The 18,567-nt window shown below is 43.9% G+C and overlaps 1 protein-coding gene and 1 long non-coding RNA gene across 2 annotated transcripts in view; one reads left to right on the plus strand and one right to left on the minus strand.

Annotated features, from left to right (window-relative positions):
* Positions 1-18,567, minus strand: part of ryr2a (ryanodine receptor 2a (cardiac)) — a 597,233-nt gene that overhangs the window by 351,506 nt on the left and 227,160 nt on the right. Inside the window, exons 26-27 of the mRNA XM_036142377.1 lie at positions 17,630-17,733; positions 10,908-11,012 (exon numbers count right to left, since the gene is read on the minus strand). Coding sequence (XP_035998270.1) covers positions 10,908-11,012; positions 17,630-17,733 — 209 coding nt within the window. The remainder of the gene's footprint in view (positions 1-10,907; positions 11,013-17,629; positions 17,734-18,567) is intronic.
* On the plus strand, positions 7,593-8,254 carry LOC110366603. Its single transcript, XR_002426822.2, has 2 exons — positions 7,593-8,080; positions 8,153-8,254. It is a non-coding gene; the product is annotated as an uncharacterized LOC110366603 (long non-coding RNA).

Raw genomic sequence — 18,567 nt, forward strand, 5'->3', positions numbered from 1 at the left:
CATTTGGTTGTTCCTTCCAGGATTTGTCACCGAGTTTAAGACGGTTGTTTCATCTAAATTAGATCCTGTCCAGCAGTCTCGTAATCTTTTATCTTTGAAACAGCGCGGACGCCGCATATCTGATTTCTCTGTCGAGTTCCGAACTTTAGCCGCAGCCGCTGGTTGGGATTCCAAGCCGTTAAAGGCAGTATTTTTTCAGGCTCTAGACAAAACCTTAAAGGATGAATTAGCACGGGTTGAGGAACCTAGCGCCTTTGAAGATTCCGTTGCCTTAGCAATTCGTTTAGATACCCGGTTGCGCAGCCGGAACCGGGCCTTTACGGATAAGATCCTGCGGACCGGTGGATCAGCTGTCTCTCGCAGCAAATCACCGCGACCGGTTGAGACCCCGCCGCCACCTCCGGAGTCTATGCAGATAGGCAGGGTTCATTTAACTCAGGAAGAACGACAATAGCGTTTTTCAGCTAATCTGTGTCTTTATTATGGCGGCGAAGGTCACTTCGTTAAGAACTGCACCGCTCAGCCAAAAGAGCGAGTCCGCCGCCTGTAATGGGGGAGTCGGCGGACGAGACTAGTTGTAAACCCCACAGTTCTGTTATGAAGTTTTCTGATTCACGGGTTTGTTTACCCGTTACTTTGCTTTTTGATCAGGATGGTCTGGAGGTTTCAGCCCTAGTGGATTCTGGTTCAGATTTTAACTTAATCGATCAGCAGTTAGTTAATCGGCTCCGTGTTCCAATCGTGAGACTTCCTAAACCGTTAGAGGTTTTGGCTCTAGATGGTCAGAGTTTGACCCGAATTACTCATCAGACTAAGCCCCTTGAGGCTATTGTATCAGGAAATCACCGGGAGCAGTTATCAACTCTTTGTGTTTCCTTTAAAGCGCTCCTCGGTTGTGCTAGGCGTGGCGTGGTTAACGGTTCACAACACTCGGATTAATTGGGCCGAGTCCCGGTTCGAGTCGTGGTCTCCTGCTTGTTACTCACAATGTTTGCATTCAGCTCTTCCGGTTTCTCGCTCCCCAGTTTCACCATCCTCCCCGTAGGAGGTTATTGATCTCTCTCGTATTCCGCAGGAGTACCACGATCTCAGAGTGGTATTTAGTAAGGACCTGGCCAGTTCACTTCCGCCTCATTGCCCCTACGACTGCGCCATTGACTTGCTGCCTGGAGCTCCGCTACCAGTCAGCCGCCTCTATAACATCTCGAGGTCTGAACGTCAAGCGCTTGAAAAATACCTTAGCAAGTCGCTATCGGCGGGTCTGATCCGTCCATCTTCTTCCCCTTTGGGTGCCGGCTTCTTCTTTGTCGATAAGAAAGACGGTTCCTTGAGACCTTGTATTGATTATCGGGGGCTAAATCAGATCACCGTAAAGAACAAGTACCCCCTTCCTCTACTTTCATCGGCTCTTGAACCAGTCCAGAACGCGAGCATCTTTACTAAGCTCGATCTTCGCAACGCTTACCATTTAGTTCATGTGAGGCAGGGAGATGAATGGAAGACAGCCTTTAAGACACCGTTAGGACATTTTGAGTATGTAGTCATGCCTTTTGGTTTATGTAACGCCCCAGCTGTGTTCCAGGCTTTAGTTAATGAAGCCCTTCGGGACTTTTTGAATGTTTATGTTTTCATGTACCTGGACGATATTCTTATTTATTCCAGCAACCCCGAACAACACAGACAGCACGTTCGTCTCGTGCTTTAGCGGCTCTTAGAGAACCGCCTATTTGTGAAGGCCGAAAAATGTGACTTTCACCAGTCATCTGTTTCTTTCCTCGGGTTGATTTTAGAGGGAGGACAGGTTAAGTCAGACCCTGAAAAGATAAGGGCAATAGTGGAGTGGCCCATCCCCGAGTCCAGAAAGCAACTTCAGAGGTTTCTAGGTTTCGCCAATTTCTATCAGCGGTTTATTAGAAATTACAGCGAAATAGCATCCCCCCTACACGCTCTTACCTTCACCAAGGTTCTGTTTGTCTGGGGACCTGAAGCAGAAGCCGCTTTTGAGTTACTTAAGTCTCGTTTTTCCCAGGCGCCCATCCTTGTACATCCTAACCCCCAGAAACAGTTTACTTTAGAAATCGATGCCTCCAATACTGGAGTAGGTGCTGTTTTGTCCCACCTCTCCGAGACAGATAATAAGCTCCACCCCTGTGCCTTTTTCTCTCGACGCTTGTCGCCTACCGAGCGAAATTATGACGTAGGGGATTGTGAACTACTGGCTATAAAGCTAGCTTTGGAGGAGTGGCGGCACTGGCTCGAGGGATCCGAGCAGCCCATCATCATATGGACTGATCACAAGAACCTCTGCTACCTACAGTCTGCTCGCCGCCTCAACTCCCGACAGGCCCGCTGGTCACTATTCTTCTCCCGTTTCAAACTCTCTATCACCTACAGACCCGGATCCAGAAACATTAAAACGGACACTCTGTCTCGCCAGTTTGCCCCTCCTGAGCAGAAGGGGGAGCCTGAACAGATTCTTCATCCCTCATGTACAGTTGGAGCCCTACATTGGGACCTGGAGGACAAGATTAACCAGGCATTACGACTCGACCCAGACCCTGGTACGGGTCCTGCGGGTCTTAAATATGTGCCTCAGGCTGTTCGCCCAAATGTTTTACAGTGGTGTCATGATTATAAGTTTTCGGCCCATCCTGGTATTTTTAGGACTCAGTCCCAGGTTTCCCGACATTTTTGGTGGCCATCTTGGACCAAAGACGTACGTGAGTACGTGTTAGCCTGCCCAGTCTGTGCCCAGAACAAGCCCTCTAATCAGCTCCCCACTGGTCTGCTCAGCCCACTTCCCATCCCCAGACGACCATGGTCCCACATTGCAATAGACTTTGTCACCGGTTTGCCCAAGTCTCAAGGGATGTCCACAATATTAACCGTTGTTGACCGATTCTCCAAGGCTTGTCATTTAATCCCCATTAGAAAGTTACCCAACACCTTGCAGACCGCTTAGCTCCCCATTCGACATGTTTTCAGGTTACATGGCATCCCGGTCGACATACTCTCTGACCGGGGTCCCCAGATTGTGTCTCAGGTCTGGCGACACTTTTGCTCTGCCCTCAGCGCCCGTTATACACTCGCCTCCGGTTATCACCCACAGACTAATGGTCAAACAGAACGCATGAACAGTTGGAAACCACCCTTCGCTGCCTTACATCGACTTCCCCCACGGACTTGAATAAGTTTTTGCCCTGGGTTGAGTACGCTTTGAACTCCCACGTCTCCACATCCACAGGTCACTCCCCGTTAAAGGTATCCCTTGGTTATCAACCCCCACTCCTACCAACCGATGAGCTCAGGATTCCCTTAATTTCAGTTAATGAGTACATTGTCCGCTGTCAAGAGATCTGGAGGACCACCATCACCGCTCTTACCCGCGCCGCAGGGCAGAGTAAGAGGTTCGCTGACCGACATCGTAGACCAGCTCCCCAATACCACCCCAGTCAGAGGGTCTGGCTCTCTTCCAGGGACGTACTCTTCAACCCGTCTGCTAAGAAGCTTGCCCCCCGTTTCTCTGGACCCTACGAGATCGACACCGTCATAAATCCTACCACCGTCCGTCTTCATCTGCCGCCTCACTCTAGAGTGCACCCGACCTTCCATGTCTCCCAGATCAAGCCCGTCATGGACAGTGATTTGTGCCAGCCTTCCAGAACCCCTCCGCCCTCCCAGGACAATCAAGACCCTCGCGTCCTCAGGGTTGTGGACGCCCGTCGACGAGGTAAGGGTTACCAGTACCTCGTCGCTTGGAAAGGTCGCAGCCCTGAGGAACGCTCAAGGGTATCGGCTGCTACCATCAGCGACAAGGATCTGCTCAAGGACTTTTGGTCCACTCAGCCCGGTACTTCCTCGTCTGGGCCGCCAGGAGGCGGCCGTTGAGGGGGCGGGGGGGGTTGGGGGGTAGTGTCAGGGTTCTCTGTGTTTGCCTGCTCTAACTCTGCTCCTCAGGTGTGTCTAGTTGGCTGTGGGGGCATGGTCCACACCTGCAGCTCGTTGGAGGCGGCTTCGTCTGGCTTCTTAAGCAGAGCACTGACAGATGGAAGACGCCAGAGCCTTAAACCAGTCGTGGTACGACGTGGCCTCTGACCAAGCTCCTAGAAATCTGCTCGTGAGTTTTTCTACACTCAACTTTTGACTAACTTTGAGTCTCCTGTTTTTGTCATAGTTTTTTGGTGCTGGTAAGCACTCACCTGCCTTGACGCTCTGTCCGAAGAATCACCTCCAGAATCACCAGGCTCAGATTTTGCTCTGGCGCTCCCCCTGTTGCTCCCTGGAAATTACCCAGCTGGGCTTGAGGTTCCCCTCCCGGATTCTGGTGGTCCCGCTTCAACTCTAGTTAATCCATCTGTCACTCAACCCAGCGGAGGCTTGCTCCGGATCCCTCGTCAGCCACTGCTGCTGCCCTCCAGCCACTAGCCACCCACTCCATCTAGTGCAGGCTCACAGGGTTCCCTCGGCACTCAGTCCTCCCCGGTTAGGTCCGCCCGGCTAATGGTAAGCAGAGCATGTTCTGATTATTACTGGATTCTAGCCGTTGATCTAACAACTCCGTTCTCTTGCAGTCTCCTCCGCTTCGACGTTCAGACCTCGCTGCTGCAGTCATTATTTCGTCCTTGTTATTTGCACATTTCCAAATAAACTATTTAAAGCTATCTGCTGTTGCCTGTTCATATCTGCATGTGGGCAAAACATCTGAAAACCATGACACTCCTTCTCTTTCTCCTCCTTGCTCCTGCTCTGCAACCATGACACCTCCTTTTCAATTCCTGTGGGATTTCTGGCTTCAGTTGTCGTATTATTTCTGCTTTTGCAATTTTAATCAGCTGCTCCCTGCTGTGGTTGCTATGGTTACGCATCATAACAAGAATAAAATACATAAAAGTATTGGCAACAAAATCAATCCAGCTTTCACAGCATCCAATACAAAAAGAAACGGTTGTACAAAAAAAGCTTTTTTTCCAAGAAAAGCAGGAATGAAATTTTGAAAAGAAAAAAATCTCTATCAAAGTTACAGAGCTACTTCACCGTGCTGCCACCCTGAACAGTGCAATGCTAGAACGGCGCAGTTCTAGAATTTGCAAGGTTGAAGGTATTTTTTTCTGTGATTAATAGGTGTATTTGAATCATAATAAGTGATAGTTCAATCACTTTTTTTTGTAAAACACTGTTATGGAGCAGTTAAGCCTTGTTAAAACTGGTAGGATATATGTAGCAGCTCTTATCCTGCATGAGACATTGCTAATGAAGTTGCTATATTCATGCACTGAAAATAGTACTGTTGGTGGTTAAACAGGTGCTGTGGAACTCTGATGAGAGAAAAACCCTGTTTATAACTACTATTTTATTGTTGCTTCAATGCAGAAACATTAAAAGTGCCTTCCAAATCAGCTGTTGTTTGGCTGTCATTTCCCATAAGACACACAGCAGAACCAACTATGCTACATATGCGGCAGTGCAAGCATGTGCAGACATCGTTGGGGGAAGATCAAACATATAATGACGTAAACAGCAAAGAAGTTTGAGTTTCCAAGTAATGCTAACATATTTTTGTTTAATTACTTGTGGTATAAAGGAAATTTTATCCTGTCTTTTGAAAAAAGGGGAAGGCAGTACCATCGCCCCAAAAGTATTCCAAAGCTTTCTAAATAATAACATCCAAGAGATTCAAATATCTGAGATGCTGAAGAGTCATCAGCGGACCTGGTGATTGCTCATCAGATAGCCCCTATGTGACAGAGCTACATGTTTATTTTATTTGTATGTGAAGCAGGCCAGAAAAAGGGCAACCATCACCAATTTTATAAAAAAAAAATGAAAAGAAAAAAGTCGGGGCCATACTCAGCCAGAGAGCCGAAGACGGCCGTGTTCACCCATGTGCTTACTTCTCAAAAAAATTATCCAGTGCGGAACGCAACTATGACGTAGGCAACCGGGAACTCCTAGCAATCAAGCTGGCTCTGGAGGAGTGGAGACACTGGCTAGAAGGCTCTAAGGTTCCTTTCCTGGTGTGGACCGACCACCGTAACCTAGAGTACCTGAAGACTCAACCCTCGACAAGCCAGGTGGGCTTTATTTTTTAGCCGGTTTAACTTCTCCTTTTCTTACAGGCTGGGCTCCAAGAACGCAAAGCCGGACGCCCTGTGCCGAATGTACGAGGTGGAGAAGGAGGGTCCCGTCGAGGCGCCAGAATTATTTTTGCCGGACACAGTAAGGTGTGCAGTCACCAAGCTCAACCTTGAGAATGAGGTCAGGCGTTCTCTAGACGGGGTACAGGTCCCTCAAGCCTGTCCCAAGAACAGGCTCTTTGTTCCTGAACCCTTAAGGGGCAGGGTTCTTAACTTCTGCCACAGTTCCCGCCTATACTGCCACCCAGGAATCACAAAGTCTCTCTGTATTATCCGCTCCCAGTTTTGGTGGCCCACCCTGACTAAGGATGTAAGGGAGTTTGTCTCCGCCTGTCCCAGCTGCAGCCAGGCCAAAGTTTCCCGTCAGGCCCCGTCCGGTTTACTCCGGCCTCTGCCTGTACCCCCCCGGCCCTGGTCCAGTGTGTCCATGGACTTTGTTACTGGCCTGCCTGTCTCGGGAGGTAAAACAGTCATCCTTACCATTGTGGATCGGTTTTCAAAGATGGTCCACCTGGTTCCCCTTCCCAAACTCCCATCAGACAAGGAAATGGGTGCCATCCTGGCTCAGTAGGTGTTCCGGTTACACGGTTTACCTACGGACATCGTTTCCGACAGGGGGCCCCAGTTTGTGGCTCGCTATTGGCGGGAGTTCTGTTCCATGCTGGGGATCTCTGTTAGTCTGTCCTCTGGGTTCCATCCTCAGACTGATGGCCAAACAGAGCGTCTTAACCAAGAGGTTGAAGCCAAACTTCGCCTCATCTGTGAGTCTGACCCCTCCAAGTGGGCCCAGAACCTACCCTGGGTGGAGCATGCCATTAACTCCACACCCTCCAGCTCCACTGGGCTCTCCCCTTTTTATGTTGTGCATGGGTTCCAGCCGCCAGTGTTTTCCATCGAGGAGAGGGAGTCCAGGGTCCCATCCGCCCGTCTGTCTGCACTAAGGTGTCAGCGGGTCTGGAGAAGGGCAAGGAGAGCCATCCTTAAATCATCCCAGGTCCAAGCCCGGGCTGCTAATCGCCGACGAATTCCGGCTCCGCAGTACCAACCAGGAGATAAGGTCTGGCTATCCACAAAGGACCTTCCCCTGAAAGTTGAGAGTAAGAAACTGGCGCCACGGTTCATTGGCCCGTTTTCCGTCTCCAAGGTGGTTAATCCGGTGGCGGTCCGCCTCCGCCTGCCTCCGACGATGAAGGTACACCCTACATTCCACGTCTCTCGGGTCAAACCCGTCAGGCTCTCAAGGTTTTTTCCCTCCTCCAGACCCCCACCTCCTCCTCGTTTGGTTGATGGAGCTCCGGCCTTTACAGTAAGGCAGATACTCAAGTCCAGAAGGTGGGGTAGGGGCATGCAGTACCTGGTTGATTGGGAGGGTTATGGACCTGAGGAGGGGCAGTGGGTTCCCGCCCGCTTCATCTTAGACAAGTCCCTTATCAGGGAGTTCCACAAAGCATGCTCTGAACATCCTAAGGCGTCTGGTATCCGCCCTTAAGGGGGGGGGCTCTGTGATGATCTCGGCATTGGCACTGATCTGTCCCACCAGTACACCTGCTCATCTCCACCGTGTCTGCAATTAGTCCTCATTGGTTTCATCTGTTTTCACCTCCTTATAATCCCTGTGCAGATCAGATGCCAGTGCCAGATTGTCTCAAGCAAATCGAATGAGCATTCCAGCGTTCTCTTCCCTGTCTGCCTGTTTCCTGACCCCTGTGTTTCTTCTGAGCCTACCCGTGAACGAACTTGGACTGGACCCGGACTTTCCCTGTTGGACCTCCCTTCTGTACCGCCGCCGGATAATTGCCCTCTGTGTACTGGACCTGGACTCCCCCGGATTACGCCTCTGGAAAAGCCCCTATCGGATCCCTGCCTGTTCGCCCGCTACCCTCCACTCCCGGATCAGTTCGCTTGGTTTTCTGCCGGCTCTCCGGACTCAGCTACCCCAACTTCAGGTTAGTGGATAAGTCCTTCACATTGTTACCGTGAACCGACCACTGTTCACTAACCTGTTGTCTCTGCCTCAGGGGTTAACCACACTAAGCGCGAGCTACTGCGCGTGGAGAGGGCGAGTCCACTTCCTGCTTGTAAATAAAAACATTGAAAACGCCACTGACCTGTGTCGGCTGAAATCAGAGTCCTGCTCCCGCATATTACATTTAACTTACATATTTAATTTTGTTAACACAATTAATATACATCAAATCAAACTGGGTCACTCAAATGATCAAATTGAATAAATAAATAATAACCAGGCAAAAACAGACAAAACAAGGCAATATTGTGCATGCTTTTTATTACCCAAACAATATATCAAATAATGATAAAAATAGTCTAGCTTTTTCTAGCAAAAATAGTCTAGCTTTTTCTGTTAAATGTGTCATTTGTAGAGTTATACCTATTTTTATTTCTTTTTATATTTGTATTGTTCACTGTAAAACTTGTACTGTTGTGTTTTTAGGTAGACAGTTTTAAGATCTGTCCAGGGACAGCAGATGAAAAATAGCCTTTTGGCTAATTCTGGTGATTTGCAGCAATGCTAATTAATGTACATTTCCCCTGTAAAAAAAACAAAAAACAACTCAGCCCTAAACAAATGAAATAAAAATAATTTACAACTCCTTATTGTTCGCTATCGCTACTTGACATTTTCCTGCAAAGTATCTGAGCTCCCAGGTTTTTTTTCTTACATGAATATAATCAATGTTTTAAATTAACCAAAATAAGATAACTGTTCGAACTTCTAAACAGTTGGAGGGCATGTTGTTCAGTTGTGAACAACATGAAACATCACACTGTTGCATTCATATAGAGACAGCCTCCCTCAGCAGGGTGCCATGCTATAAAGCCAAGCTCCCAAAGACAATCATTCTCATTCCTGCTGTTTTGTTAGAACGGCATTGGGGGGAAACACCCTCCTCCTTGCCAGTGGACTCTTGAGGAGAGGGTCCATGCTAGGGGGACAAGCCACCCATGTGGGCCGCATGGGACTCAAAGACTCACAAGCATCAACAGGGTTGCCCAAGCTAAGTAAAGTGTGGTTTCTGTGAAACTGACATCATAATCAAATCAGTGGTGGTCTGTCTTAGCTGTGCAAGAGCTGACTCGAGACGACACAGAGCGGTCTCTTCGCCAGGCCAGGCTGAGACGAGGGGCTGATCATAAGTCGCCGGCTGCAGCGCTGAGTTTCACATGCTGGAGACCCGACTACGACCCGGGGCTGCCTTCTAACAGCCACAGGGTCGCATGCCGCTGCGGAGATAACCAACTTTCCCTTGAAGCAATTCAACTGCTTCCAACTGGATGTCCATAGTGAACCGAACTGACACAGAAGCACCGAAAAGTTTGGCAGAGAAATAAACAGGGAAAGTTAAATGGTTTATTTAGAATGGTTTACTTAATGCATTTTCACAGTGTTTTTAAACACGTGGAGCTTACAGGATAACTCCCGCTAGCTTCTTCAAAACCACGCCATGGTGATGTAATTCGAGTGTGTGTTTACAGTTGTAACAAACGTTTTCTCCACAAGGACTTTATACATTGATAGGATATTAATGTTTGCGTTTTCTGGTCCGCTCATTACGACTAAATACGACTTAAAGCTTTTTAAAATTAGTGCCGAATGTCCGTTAGCACAATGCTATTAGCTTCCCCTGCTATTTTCATCCGGGCTACAATGCAACTACGGTTTGTTTCAAACATAAGGTTTGTTTTGTTTCACTCCACCATCATTTGATAGTGCTATGAGTGTTATTACCGCATTAATATAGAATATTAATGTTTTGTATAACTTTAAGATTGACTCATTTAGCAACCGATTGGTACAGAGCCCCTGGCTTCCCTGAGGAATAATTGCCTTAATAAAATCAAGCATTCTAAAGTTTACTTATATTTTATTTTATTTTTTATTTAAAAAAAAGTTGACTGAGTTTTACTGAGCAAATCATTCTTTAAAATGTTGTCTTATAAAATATTGTTTTAACTCAGGATTTGCATTATGAATGGGTTGAAACACATACCAAATGTTGTTCTGAATTAGTTAACCTCATTCCACATTATTTCAGATGAACTTTGGTTCTTTGACTTAGATCTGCAGTGAACCGGGATTCACTGAATCATTCTGGTGATGATAAAGCATTTTTTTATTTTGTCTTTTTTGTTTCTTTTGTTTGTACATAGTTCCTTAGCTTCTTTTTTTAATCTTTCACTAGCCTCATAGAGACAATTTGTTGATTGAAATATAGTGTTAATTCAGATGAACAGCATTCTATAGTGATGTTCTCTGGAACTTCATTTTATTTCTGTTAATAAATTCTTGAACTTGAAGAGAAGTTGTCACTCCCTTATTGTATTTGTGGGCAGTTTGCCAGTGCTGGAATCATTCCTTTTAACTATTGCCCTGATATCAGCTCTCGGGCTGATATTCACCAGACAATACCTAACAGACAGAGAGTTATCTATTTAACATTAAATCACTTTAAACAGTGTGTAAAAGCACAACAATAGCTAACATTGTAACGTGGGTACAACCTTCGTGAGACATCAGGAGGATGCTGATTCCCTCTATTGTAATGACTGTCAATGTCTGTTGTAGGGGAAAACTCCTGTGCAGGCTACGTCATCAATTAGACAACAATGAAATTTCATGTGTATACAGTAATATATTCAGCAGTGTAAGATTGTTTCCTGTATGGGCTGTATCACAGGCAGATTTAGGTGATAAAATGACTGTCCTATTACAAAGTCATCCAGTCTCCATCCATCTATGCAGATGTCAGTTACCTTAAAGCCATCGAAGACAAAGGCCTGGTCGTCAGATCCTAGCTCCTGGTCTGGTAGACAGCCTGGCCTTGCCCAGCCTACCCTCATTTCTCCAGCTGTAATTACCTAAAGAAACAAACAGGAACAGTCTAGGAATGTATTACAGATACAGTAAAGCTCATAGTCATAGGCCCTATTCACACCTGTCACTAACTTGTTTCGTGGATAATCTGATTATTAGTATAGATGTGATTGGACTCAAGATGATAATGACTTTATTCATTCATGTAGAAAAATTAATTCAACAGCATTGTCACCAGTCATTTACATAAAAAACATACACAAACATACAATGACATAAACAGCAAACAAGTTTGAATTCCCCCAGTAATGTTAAGATATTTTTGTTCTGTTTAACAGTTTAATTACTTGAGAAAAGGGGAAGGCAGTACTATTGCCCCAAAAGTACTCCACAAACCTTTCTGAATAATAACGGAGTCCAAGAGATTTAAAGTATGTGAGATGCTGAAGAGTCATTAGCGGACCTGGTGATTGCTCAACAGATAGCCTCTATGTGACAGAGCTACGTGATTATTTTATTTGTATGTGAAGCAGGAAGCTGAGATCCAATCATTCTGCACATATGTTAATAACAGGTGGGGATTTTGGTTGTGGGCCTAGTCTACTTACTGGAATACATTTATGTTTTGTATAGGGGTTAAACTAAGACAGGAAGAAGACATGATAGAGCTTAGTGAGAGGGGGGGGTAGAGATAGCCTACATACAAGCAGAGTGTGTCATATGCACGTTCAGCAATGCATCCCCTATTTCTCAGTGATAAAATATACGTGCAATGACAGAAAAAGTATTTCTGGAAACTATCTCAACTGAGATAATACTTCCGCTGTGTTGATCTTTAACAGTTCCCCTCCTATATATTTTTGATTAAGTCCACTATTATGATCAACTGCTTGCACTTAAACTCAAACGGATCAGAGGCCACAACTTCAAATGGTAGCTCTGGTGTTTCGATTGGCTTAAGTGGCTGTTTGGGAAATATGTTTTCAATCTCAAAACATGTACAACAACTTCTGATCATGTTTTTAAATTCAAAACTCATACCTGGCCAGTATAACACTCTATGTCCCCGTTGTTTACCTTTTGTTTGTTCATACACCCAGGTGAGACTGGTGTATGAACTCCAGAATATTTCTTTGCATAGTGGGAGGAATGATGCACTGTCCTTTATATACTACCCCACCAGTCATAGCAGCTGACTTCTTGAGTCCTAGTACAGCTGAACAGGCATGGATAGTTATTTTCGGTTTTCTGGCCAACCTTGTTGAATGATTTGCCAGAGCAAACTCAGTTGCTCTTTGGTGCATTTTTGTAGTTTGTTGTATGTGTCATCACATACAGACAGAAGGTTGAGAAGTGAGACACACAGACTACCTGCCTCAGGTGTTTTATCTAACAGCTGTGCTCTGGACAACGTGTTCCATGGCCCCATGTCTTTCCATCTTCTGTACATAACTGTGATGTCACACCACTGCAGTCGCAAGCATTTCTTCTGTATGCATACTGGACTTGTGCAGGGTTAGGGTTGTAAATGTCCTCCAGTGGCTTGCGATCATTGTATATTGTAAGATGTTTACCCAAATATGTAGCGGTGGAACTTGGTGCAGGCATGAATGACAGGGAGCATTTCCTTCTCAATCTGCACATAACACATCTCAGCCTCAGTCATTGATCTAGATGAGAAGGCCACAGGGTGGTCCTCCTGTACCTATACAGTTCAACAACTCAAACCTCCCGTTTATCAGTAAGATGTTTGAAAAAGCTGTGTTTCAACAATTAAACACCTTCTTAACAATAACCAGCCCCTTTGACATCTTCCTGTCAGGTTTCTGTGCTCACCACAGTACAGAGACCGGGCTTATCAAGGTGTTTAATGACATCCATATAAATGCAGACTGTGGAAGAACCAAAGTGCTGGTATTATTGGACCGTAGTGCAGCATTCGATAATGTCGATCACTCCATTCTGTTAGAGCGCCTGGAAAACTGCATCGGCCTCTCGACTGGTTTAAATCTTACCTAAAGCACATGGACTTTTTTGTGTCAGTAGGTAACTTTACATCAAAGACAACAAAAATCACATGTGGGGTTCCCCTAGGTTCCATCCCGGGTCCCCTCCTATTCAATATGTACATGCTCCCTCAAGCTCAGATCATAAAAACAACTACATCAGCTACCATAACTACTCAGACAACACACAGCTCTACATCACCATGTCACCAGGTGACTATGAACCCATTCAAGCACTGAGTAAATGCTTAGAAGAAAACAATGCAAAGATGTGGCAAAATCTTTCTTTAATTGAATAAAAACAAAACAAAAGTAATAATTTTTGGACCAATAGAGGAGAGATCAGAAGTTAGCACAAAGCTTCAGTCGCTTAAGCTAGGAACCACCAATCAGGCCCGAAATCTGGGTGTAGTGATGGACTCAGACCTGAACCTCCAAAAGCATCTAAAGACAATTACAAGGTCGGCCTTCTATCACCCGAAGAACATTTCCAGGATTAAAGGACTGATGTCTCAGCAGGATCTGGAAAAACTAATCCATGCATTTATCTTTAGCAGAATTTATTACTGCAACGGTGTTTTCACAGGTCTGCCTAAAAAGTGGATCAGACAGCTGCAGCTGATCCAGAACGCTGCTGCCCATGTCCTCACTAAGACTAAGAAAGTAGAGCACATCACCCCAGTTCTAAAGTCCTTACACTGGCTCCCTGTATCTCAGAGAATAGACTTTAAAATACTTCTGTTAGTCTATAAATCCCTGAATGGCTTAGCACCTAAATACATCACAGACTTGTTATCAGTGTATCAACCATCAGGTCTTCTGGCTCCAGCCTACTCTGCATACCTAGAACCAGAACCAAATATGGAGAAGCAGCTTTTAGTTTCTATGCTCCACTAATCTGGAAGAAACTTCAAGAAAACTGTAAAAGTGCTGAAAGCCTGAGTTTGTTTTAAATCAAGATTAAAAACATTTGAACATTTGTTTAGGATTGCCTTCGACTGTTGAAGTTAAACTGTTTTTACTGAAACATCATTAGTTCAACTTTGTAGTCCAACTGTCTTTAATGTTTGCTTTTAGTTTCCATTTCCCATGTTTTATTTTGTTTAATTTTTTTCTACATTTTATTCCAACTTGCTTTTATTCTGTTTTTATTTTCCTATGTTTTAATCGTGTAAAACACTTTGCATTTGCGGCAAGAGTTCTGATGAAAATCAACAAGAGGGATCATAGTTCTCCAATTTTAGCTTCCCTTCATCGGCTTCCTGTTAAATCAAGAATAGAATTTAAAATTCTCCTTCTAACGTATAAAGCCCTTAATAATCAAGCTCCATCATATATCAGAGCTCCGATTACCCCGTATGTTCCTAACAGAGCACTTCGCTCTCAGACTGCAGGTCTGCTGGTGGTTCCTAGAGTCTCTAAAAGTAGAATGGGAGGCAGATCCTTTAGCTATCAGGCTCCTCTCCTGTGGAACCAACTCCCAGTTTTGGTCCGTGAGGCAGACACCCTATCTATTTTTAAGACTAATCTTAAAACTTTCCTTTTTGACAAAGCTTATAGTTAGAGTGGCTCATGTTACCCTGAGCTATCTCTATAGTTGTGCTGTGATAGGCCTACGCTGCTGGAGGACATCAGGGTCTAATTTTCTCACTCTACTGATTTCTATTGTTCTTCAGTCTACTGTTCTCCAGTTTTGCATTGTATTACATTGAAATGACTGTCGTCATTTCAGCTTTTAACTTTTTGCTCTCTCTCTTTTTCTTCATAGTAGGTACACCTGGTCTGGCGTTCTGTTAACTGTGACATCATCCAGAGAAGACGGCTCACCCGCTACTACCATCTAATGTAGAACAGATTACTAGATCAATGTGTGCTTCTGTGCTTTTTTGTCTCTCTTGTTGTGTCTCTGCTCTGTCTTCTGTAACCCCAGTCGGTCGAGGCAGATGGCCGTTCATACTGAGCCCGGTTCTGCCGGAGGTTTTCCTTCCCGTTAATGGGGAGTTTTTCTTCCCACTGTCGCTTCATGCTTGCTCAGTATGAGGGATTGCAGCAAAGCCATGTACAATGCAGACGACTCTCCCTGTGGCTCTACGGTTCCCCAGGAGTGAATGCTGCTTGTCGGGACTTTGATGCAATCAACTGGTTTCCTTATATAGGACATTTTTGACCAATCTGTATAATCTGACCCAATCTGTATAATATGATTGAACTTGATTTTGTAAAGTGCCTTGAGATGACATGTTTCATGATTTGGCGCTATATAAATAAAATTGAATTGAATTGAATTGTTTTTGAACTGAAATGTGCTATACAAATAAATTTGCCTTGCCTTGCCTTACTCACACAGTTGGTCTGTCTACTTTAACGATGTAGCCCTCATTCACAATCTTTTTAATTTGTTATTAAACCTTTAACCAGTAAAGTCACCACTGAGATTAACAATCTCTTTTTCAAGTAAGACCTGGCGAAAATAAATAAATACAAACAAAGGAAACCTGTAAAATATTACATCAGAGAGAATTGAAAACACTAAGAATTTAAAGAAGTCGATTCTAAGACCATCAATCTAGCTTTAAAATCCCTCAGGGAGATCAAGCTGTCAAGCTGCAAGACATTTTGCATTGTTCCATGTTGTGGAGGCAAGTTCAGAGCAAACATTCAGGACCGAGAGCAAGTACTGGTCACTGGAAAGCAGATTATTGTTTGGTGATCTTTTGTATTTGCATTTCACACAAATATCCCATCTCGTTGAGTTTTTCCACTATGTTTGCTCTGAGTGCCACTGGTTGTCGCCACACCACTGGTTTTGCTTTGGGATGTTCTTTATTTTTTATTTGCCTGGTAATGTTCACATAGTGCGTGTCAGGTCTGGCAGGTTTCCTAGACCAGCAGGTGGGCTTTGGTTTGCTGTCTTGTCCTTAACTGGGCTCACATTCTTTACCGCTCTGCTGTCTTGAAGAGAGTCCAGCCTAACAATACAACTCAAGGCCTCAGCTGTTGTGCCACTGAGCACATTTTCTTGTGCAATGTCCTCTATTTCAAACTATTTCAAACTCTGCTGTGCCTTTACTCTCTTTGTACATTAGTGGAAGGTTGACTACTGCAACTAGCTATATCCTGTCATTTGAGTAGGTCCTCAGCACTCTAAAACAGTCCTTTAGCTCCCCCATGTGGTTTAGTGACTTATGACAGTTTAGATCTTTCTATTCTGTTATATTCTAAACTCTTCTTTGTGAGACAGAGAATATAAATGTCCACTAACCACTTATCATTGGATAGTGTTGCTACTGAAAGTTCCTCTGTTGTAAGGTTTATGTCAAGAATGTCCTTTTCACTCTGTAGGGAGGTTGACTCCACACTGACTGCACTTACTAATCAGCCACAGCAAACTGATGTCCAGTGATTTACTTTTTGACAGCATGAACATATAGAGTAGAGCCTTTTGCTGGGGATTTTCTACTCTTTGTGTCAGTTTTTCACCTTTATCAAGCAGTCTCCCCTGGACAGACTTTTCTCTTTTACACTTGCTATTAACATGTCATCTGCGTCTGCATACTCACAAGCCATTAAAAGCAGCTTCAAAAAGTGGGCGAAACTCCCAATTGCTCCCTGCTTTCTCTCCTTGAAGTAGTGTCTGGTAATTCATTTTTTTTTTTTCTCGGTCTGATGTACCCGGAAAACTCTTCGAGCACCTCTTTTTTTATCATCCACCAACTTTCTCCCTGCTCACCCAGCCATTTGGGCTCCAGCTTGGTGAAGGGTCATGCAAAAACAAACATGGCAGCAGAATCTCTTTCGGACTTCTTCATATAAATCTGCAGTTTCCCAGTTGAACTTAGGGTGTTCAACTTTCACCATCATGACGGTGTGATTACTGTTCTTCACAGCTTTCTGACACTATATTATTATATAGTGTCAGAAAGCTGTGAAGAACAGTAATCACAGTAACAGTACTTATCCCTTGTAAAATGTAAGCTTGAACAGAAGGAAGATATAACGTTGCTTGAAACTGGTGTTCTTTTTCTATTCTACCCCAAAACAAGGGTAAATACGGTTAGCAATTAGGGACATGCGCACTTTCAGCAATATAACAGATCAGTCAGAATACATACCAAAACCAGGTCTAAACAAGGTAATAATGTCATCAAATTGAACTCAGAAGTCAGAATTTCTATATATTTCAAGTTTGAAAATTTAATTGCAATGTTACGAAATGTATATTAACATGGGACTTTACTATTCATGACTTCAAAATCCAACATTACTGTTATTGGATTTTGAAAACGAACTGCAACTTTACTTGGGCAAGGCTTTTGAAATTCAAGTTTTATTAAAATAGAAAATATTAGGTCCAACACGGTGTTTCTCTTTTACGAGCAATGTTTTTTGCTTTTGTTTTAATTTTGTAGTAAATATGACCACAAATATTCAGTGACTTTAGTCAAAATAGGATTTGGCATATGCAAGCATTAGGCTAAATCCATCAAGCACTTTCAAAGAGTTTTTAATAAAAAACATAATTTTGTGGCCCACAAGTACTTTCAGTGTGACAATTTAGCATGGCACTTGGACACTGTGTGTAACATCTGAGTTTGTTTGTTTTGTAGTGACTGACAGTAAAATTTCTGTGATGACCATTGTCATTTTTTTCTTACCTCCAGCTCGAAGTACCACTTCCCAGCGTTAACGCAATACGTTTTCTCTGCTCTGAAAATGCGAAATCTTTCTGCAGACATGTTGCTGACATCAGACTGAGCAGCTGCACAAATATAGGAAAGAAGGAGGTACACTGAGTAACAAGCAGACAGCAATTGAACAACCGATCTTATATCTACATTATGAGGGAACAATGCTTCTAAGTCTAACAAAGCCCATTAAGGCTTCCGTTCTCTACTTGGATGAACATAGGACTGAGCAGACAGTTTTTGGGAAAACTAACTCAACACAATGTAGCAGTCCAGTTGGTTCCTTATTATTTAAATTATTTTATGCTGCTGTCAGGCTATTATAGATAATGGTTTTAAATGTGATAAACAGTGCAGTGGTCCAGTCTAGCTTCTTTCATCTGAGACAAGAAGTACTGCAGAGACCTACTTGACTGAGGTTGATTTCCACAATCAAATTCTATCTATCTCATAATGCCCATGAAATGTTGATTTACTCTTTTATTACTTCTAGACTGGACTACTGTAATTCTTTCAATAGTGAAATGGAAACTCTCTTCTGTATCACCTGCAGCTGGTCCAAAACATTTCTGCCTATCTGCTGACCGGTAAAAGATGGCGTGAGCAGATTATGCTCCTATTGTCCTCCCTGCACTGGCAGCCTGTATGTTTTAGGATTGTTTTTTGGAATTTACTTTTGGTTTTTAAATGTTTAAACAGTAATAAGTAAAATAAAAAGAACAATAATCATTACAGACATGTCAGAAGTTGAATTAACATCCTTAGTTTGAATGACTTGGAATAATATGGATAAGGTTACCATATTTTTTGGACTATAAGGCGCACTTAAAATCCTTACATTTTCTCAAAAATTTATGGTGCGCCTTATAATCCAGTGTGCTTTATATATGATTACAGTTGTGCTTACT

This window comes from Fundulus heteroclitus, chromosome 10 (genome assembly GCF_011125445.2).
Source record: "Fundulus heteroclitus isolate FHET01 chromosome 10, MU-UCD_Fhet_4.1, whole genome shotgun sequence".
NCBI classification, from domain to species: Eukaryota; Metazoa; Chordata; class Actinopteri; order Cyprinodontiformes; family Fundulidae; genus Fundulus; species Fundulus heteroclitus.